This window comes from Balaenoptera acutorostrata, chromosome 21, assembly GCF_949987535.1.
Source record: "Balaenoptera acutorostrata chromosome 21, mBalAcu1.1, whole genome shotgun sequence".
In the NCBI taxonomy this organism is placed as follows: domain Eukaryota; kingdom Metazoa; phylum Chordata; class Mammalia; order Artiodactyla; family Balaenopteridae; genus Balaenoptera; species Balaenoptera acutorostrata.
The window spans coordinates 8,693,496-8,700,577 of NC_080084.1; the positions used below are offsets into that span (position 1 = coordinate 8,693,496).

At 38.2% G+C, this 7,082-nt stretch overlaps 1 protein-coding gene across 1 annotated transcript; it reads left to right on the plus strand.

The window, feature by feature from the left end:
- The first annotated feature begins 213 nt into the window (after positions 1-213).
- TCIM (transcriptional and immune response regulator) lies at positions 214-1,505 on the plus strand. Its single transcript, XM_007178425.2, has one exon. It carries the CDS (start codon positions 278-280, stop codon positions 596-598), a length of 321 nt encoding a protein of 106 aa, XP_007178487.1. The 5' UTR covers positions 214-277; the 3' UTR covers positions 599-1,505.
- The last annotated feature ends 5,577 nt before the right edge of the window (positions 1,506-7,082 follow it).

A 7,082-nucleotide genomic window follows, 5' to 3' on the forward strand; every position in this document is an offset into this window, starting at 1 on the left:
TATAATTCTATTGCCACAGATGCGGTAAAAAGAAATCCCCCCCTTTCCGGCCCTATCACTGAACACAGCTTTTAGTAACATTTAGCACAAGAACAGGATATTGGCAACTCAACTGTTAAACCTGTCTGCGATTATGCTTCCGTGAGATCACTCTGATGTCACCGGTGTAATCTGAGCCTGGAGCTTTTGTTCACACTTTAAATAGCAGTCCCGGAATGATTTTGCTACAGACTCTCTGGAGAGCCCGGGAGCTGGATTCCCAAAGATTCACACATCGATGAAAGCCAAGCCAAGCCACCCGGCCAGAAGCATGTCCACCTCATTGCGAGTAAGCCCGTCCATCCACGGCTACCACTTCGACACAGCCTCACGTAAGAAAGCCGTGGGCAACATCTTTGAAAACATAGACCAAGAAGCATTACAGAGGCTCTTCAAAAACTCTGGGGACAAGAAAGCAGAGGAGAGAGCTAAGATCATTTTTGCCATAGATCAAGATTTGGAGGAGAAAACACGGGCCCTGATGGCTCTGAAGAAGAGGACGAAAGACAAGCTTTTCCAGTTTCTGAAACTGCGGAAATATTCCATCAAAGTTCACTGAGGACCAGACGATGGAAAAGGACATTAGCCAAGAACGGACATTTAAAGACCAAGCGAGTCTATGAAACCTACCACGCGCAGCATCTTGTTGCTGCCTTGTAAGTTTCTCTTCCATAGGAACGGAACGAACTTGTTACAAAGACTCCAACTAATTTCACGCCTGTGCTGTTACAGTGGAGAAGGAAATGTTTTCAGCAAGGACTGGAAAACTCCCCCTACGGGAAAAGGACCGATGCTGATGTCAGGGGAGAGTCCGGACAGACATAATGAGAACTGAAACGGAAGATAACAGAAGTCTGGGGAAGAATGGAGGCCAGGGTCTCCCTGTCAGGCCCTAGGACTTAAACTCAACCTGAACTTTTTTTCCTTAACCAAACTGGGTAGGGGGAGGGAGATGGGGAACAGGAGAGAGAATTCCATGCTGCAATTGTTTACTGAATTTTTTATTTGAATGTTCAAAGTGTTTGCCAAGCTTCAATGTTGTCTATCGGTAGATTTTTTTTTTAGAGATCAGTAATTGATTATTTATTTGCATTTATTACAATGCCTTAAAAAGTGCACCACATGGGTGTAAGTACAAATTCAAGGAACTGCATTATTTTCAGCAGCTCAGTGAAACCGTACGCCACCTTCTGGTTTGTAAGGGGTTTTTACGCATTTCAAACTGGTTGCCCAAAAGTTAAAATAATAGGGTCCTTCATAAATCCGAAGTACTGTGAACAAATTTTATAGTTTTTTTTTTAATCTTCTAACTAATGCTAAAATATAATCTAAATTTCTTACAGTTACTGCAATAAGCATTAGGAAGTGAATATGATACACTTAATAGTTTATAAAGATGCTATGGTTTCTATAATTTATTATTCATGACAAATGATATACAACCTTAATAAATTATTATAAACTTAGCTGCTCTTGGTGTGTGATGATTGGTCTCAAAGGAAAAATAAGATGGTAATTTTTATTATTATAAACTTTTATAAGCTTTTCTAACGATTTTACTCTAAGAGTAAGAGGTGATTTTAAAGTAGCTTTGCATTGCCAACTTATTCAAAGCAAATTCTTACATCAAGTATCTAGGAAGTTTCTCTGTCCCGACTTTAAAATATAAGATACAGGCATAGAAATTCATAGAGTGGCTCATCAGTATTGTTGTTTATGTATCCATAGTGGGTGAGTTTCAAAAGGTTTTTCTCTCCATATTTTTGAAATTTTTCCTCTGTGGCTATGGTAGCTGTGTACATTTATTTCTCCCAAAACAATATATCTGAGGGTCAGAGTCTGAATTACGATCAAGATTTTGTGGCTTATCAATGTTTATTTAATATAAACCAATATGGGAATAGCATTACAGTCTCTTTGCTTATTTCCTCATAAAATTATAATAAAATATTTCTAAGAAGGTATATAGCAATGCCTGCTGCACTTTCCTAGCAGAAATAAATTTTAAAATTTCCCTAGAAATTAAGTGTTTCAGAAACATCTACAAAGGTTTTTGAAACTGCTGATCATAGTAAAACAAAAGTGAAAGATCTGAAATCTTTGGGGAGAGTTATAAGTCAGGTTTTTAAATAACATATTTTTTAAAAAAGAAATTAAGTAGTCAAATCTGTTTTCAAATGTTAATTGATTCATTTACTGAAGATAATAGAAATCATTCCATTTAAAAAGGATTTTTTTACATGACAGCATCCATAAAAAACACAGATCAATATGCAAAATTGTGTGTGTGTGCATTTTTCCTGGAGGAGTATTTCTAATTTCCATCAGATTTGCAAAGACATCCATGAAACCAAAATAAGTTAAGAACAAAAAAGGAGTTCTGACAGGTGGAAGGCTTGGCTAGTGATGGTATTTGGGGATCATCAAAGTGAAGGCTTTGGAAATGAATAAGCTTCCTACCTCTGATAGGGCCTGTCAGTGACACATTTTCTCTGTCCATCTAGGGTGCCCCAAAGACAGTGATAAACTGCTTGGGAAGGAAATTTAGTAAGTTACTCCCCCAGAGAAGTTATCATACTCCACGATCTCAGTGAACATGTTCAACTTATCTTCCACTCCAAGACTTTAAATGCATCTCAGATGCTGAACATCATTCAAAGGTTGAGTTTATTATACATACTCATAACTATATTCTCTGCCGCTGTTGTTTTCAATAGAGTACAATGCGTATCTTACCCACTTTTCACATAAGCATGTATTAACTTAGTTTTCTTGCAGGATATTATTAGTATTTTCTGACTGCAGTACCATAACATGGGGAACAAATTAAAAAGCAGTTGGGATATGATCCACAATGGTGTGGAGAATAATAATTCTTTCTGTAGATTATTACACAAGTGTGGCATCCTTCTCCTTCATGGAGAACGGAAGTTAGAATCAATGCACAAGGATGATTTTTAACTTCGTGATATTTGTATTATTTAATGAGGGGTGAAAGCATCCATCATTAGAACAGGTAGGATTAGTTCTGTTCAGAAATCCTTCTACGGCACAAGGACGACCGAATATATCTCAAGACATCTCATTATAATAGAAGAAACAAAAGCAACAAAGGTGAAATAGCTCATTAATATTTTTCTATCATTAGGATCATAATAATAACAACTAACTTTCACTGAGTGCTTACTATTCACCAGACAATTTTCTAAGTGGTTTTTTTGTGTGTGTATTAAATCACTTCATTAGTACCGTGATATAAAAGCATGCGTGTGCATGCATGTGCCTATGTATGTATAGTAATGAAACTGAAGCACAGAGAGGTGCAGTAAATTTCCCAATGACACACAGCTAATGAAGGCAGGAATCAAACCCAGAGAGCCTTCATTCCGAACCACTAGGTTAGACTGCTCCTACAGGAGGAACTAAACTTCTCTTTTATCCTTTGAAGTGACAATTACTTATATGCTAGTAAGGAAGACAGGAATGCAAGCCCTCTGAGAAATCATTTTTATCTGATCTGTGTCTGTTTGTCTATTTATTTGGCACTTCCCTTCATGGGGAAAGCTTCTCAATCATTTTAATTGTATCAAAGATTTCTCAGATATAGCCTTTCTGGTCTACAGTTAAAATAACACCTGGGTTAGCACCTTGGACCAAAAGATCACATCTAATTTCTCTTCTGAGTCGACAGTCAAGGCTTTGGGTCTGGGTTTGCACACTGGGGGAAGTTAGAAACTGTGGATTCATGGTTTTATTCACTCAGTGTAGACCTTCTCAGTTCCCAGCCCTGGCCCAGCAAAGGAGGGTTCGTACCCATAGGAATCGCTGACAGATGAGATCTACTGAGAAAGGGATCTCAGTATCCCTTTATATGTGACTGCCTGATATTTTTTTCCCATTGTCCGAGGGTAGTCAGAGAATGTGACTGCTGTTCCCTTGGAGAGCCTTCCTAACAAACAAATCATTAAGCTGTGGTCTAAGAATCGCATGGCCTTTCAAAGCGCCTCATCTACCCTTCCAAACTCCACACAAGGGCTTCCCGGAATGGCATGTAACTTAATTGACCTCCTTTGTCACACACAGGGAGCTGTAGAGTGGAATCAGAGTCTCTACCTTCTCCATTTGTGCAACAGAAATGTAGTAAGCACCCACGTGTGGGCTGCCATGGACAGAACAAATCTCTAGTCTCCTTGTCAGAGGAGCGAGAAAAGGTTTTAAAATGAGTACAGTGAGATCCACGATAGAAGTTTAAACAGTATGCTATGGGAGCAGAGGTGTGTGTGTGTTTGTGAGTGTGAGTGTGTGTGGGTGTGGGTGTGTGTGGGGTGGTGGTGGCAGGGTGTAGAGAGTAGCAGCAGAACTGGTGAAAATCTATTCCAAACTGGGGAGATCCTAGAAGACTCCATAGAGAAGTTTCAAAGTAGGATTTAGGAGAATGGAGAGGAAAAATGTCATTCTGGCATTTGGGTGTAGCATCCGCAAATGCAAGGAGGTGGGAAAGAGAGTGCATTGTTTGAGAATCTCTACGCAGTTCATGGTTAGGGGCCTAGGCATTTGGAGCAATCATTAGAAAGGCAGCTGAGTCTAAAAGACAAGCTTGAGTATTAATTTTATCCTGAAGGAAAGAAAGAAGCATGAAGGACTTTCAACAGAAGAGTAACATTTACTGCCTACCTACTATGTATCAGGCCTTACGAAAAGATACAGGTAATATTTTGAAAAGTAATGCGCTATCTGGCAACTGAACACATGGTTGGAGGCTACAGTGATTTCTTCCAGACTGTTTCCTCACAGTTGGTCTACTGAGGTGAAAAGCCATACAGCTCTTTCACAACTCAATAATAAATGAGTAACTATGTGGAATCTGAAGATGAAACAGAAGTTAGAGATTCTAAAAAAAAAAAAAAAAGGTTGGGAGGCCAGATCAGGGGAACCACAAACTAATCCCTAACGAAATTTGTAAGAAATTGTGACTATGCTTGAATCTTAGAATGCGTCATTATTCAACAAATTTTATCACTTAATGGCTACTGAGCTCTCTCTTCATTTAAATAGCTCTTCTGCAAAAAAAGTTACCGGATATTTTCAGTGATCATCACAGACTGTGGTAAGGTATGCACACAGTGACAATGGATTGGGTTCACTCGTGTATTGGCAAAACTATCTTACAGAACTGTGGAAATAAAAATCTTGTCCCAATAAGGTGTAGCAGTGGTTTTAAAAAAGTGGACGAGGGGTTGCAAGGCTTTTGTTGTAACCACCTTCCTCCTCCCTTTGCTTTACACACACGCACACGAGCACATGCATGCGCACAAATGCACACACAGGCACGCGCACACACACACACACACACATACACACACACGAGTCCTAGGAGGAGCACAGAAGTTTGGTTCCTGAGCCTTTGTTTCCTCCTACGTGGGCATGGTATTGAGCAAATACCACCAGACTGAGTCTGACTTTCTGGGGTTTTTCCCAACTCTGCCTGAAGCAAATTCCTTTTTTATCCCTGGTTTTCATCTGGAAGGAAAAAACAATAGATCTGACAGGCTGATGGCTGTGACTTCTAGATCGCATATTCTACATACATGGGAAATAATGCTTGTACCTATCACCTTACGTGATAGGATTTCTTTCTGGATCGGTTGGTATTCCATATATGAAAAGAATTTCTGTTCAATAAAACAAAAGCCTAATTTAAAAGTTTTGATCTTTACTAGTTGTTGCTGAAGGTAGAATGTGAGAGAAGTAACTTTCTGTGGATTCTTCTTTTTTTACGATTTTTTTTATTATGTAATTTTCAGGTGTACAGTGTCATAATTTGACATCTGTCTACACTACAAAGTGATCAGTACCACAAGTCTAGTTACCATCCGTCACCATCCCATTTCACCCACCCCTTCCCCTCTGGTAACCATTAGTCTGTTCTCTGTGTCTATGAGCTTGTTTTTATTTTATTTTGAGTGTTTGTTTGTTTTGCTTTTTTTTTTTAGATTCCACATGAGTGAAATCATACTGTATTTGTCTATCTCTGTCTGACTTATTTCACTTAGCATAATATATCCAAGGTCCATCCATGTTGTTGCAAAAGGCAGCATTCCATTCTTTTTCATGGCTGAGTATTATTCCACTGCATGTATGTGTTTGTGTGTGTGTGTGTATCACATCTTCTTTACCTATTCATCCATTGATAGACACAGTTTGTTTCCACATCTTGGCTATTAAGAATAATGCTACAATGAACATTGGGGTTCATATATCTTTTTAAATTAGTGTTTTCATATTCTTCAGATAAATAGCCAGAAGTGGAATACCTGGGACATATGGCATTTCTATTATTAATTTTTTTGAGGAATTTCCATACTGTTTTCCACAGCAGCTGCACTAATTTACAGTTCCATCAACAATGTATGAGGGTTCCCTTTTTCCACATTCTTGTCAACATTTGTTATTTCTTGTCTTTTCCATCACAGTGATTCTAACAAGTGTAAGGTGAAATCTCATTGTGATTTTAATTTGCATTTCCCTAATAATTAGTGATGTTGAACATCTTTTCACGTGTCTGTTGACCATTTGTATGTCTTCTTTGGAAAAATGTCTATTCAGATCTTCTGCCCATTTTTTCATCAGGTTGAGTTGTTTGTTGTTGAGTTGTATGAGTTCTTTAGATATTTTGAATATTAACCCTTTATTGTATATATGATTTGAAAATATCTTCTTCCAGTCAGAAGGTTGCCTTTTTATTTTGATGATGGTTTCTTTCATTGTGCAGAAGTTTATTAGTTTGATGTAGCCCCATTTGTTTATTCTTGCTTTTCTTTCCCTTGCCTTTAGAACAAGGAAAGATCCCAAATAGCCCAAAGAATCCTGAGAAAGAAGAACAAAGCTAGAGGTATGACACTTCGTGATTTCAAACTATATCACATACCTGTAGTAATCAAGACAGTATGTTTCTGGCACAAAAACAGACACACAGATCAATGGAACAGAACTGAGAGCCCAGAAATAAACCCAAACATATGTGGACAATTAATTTATGACAA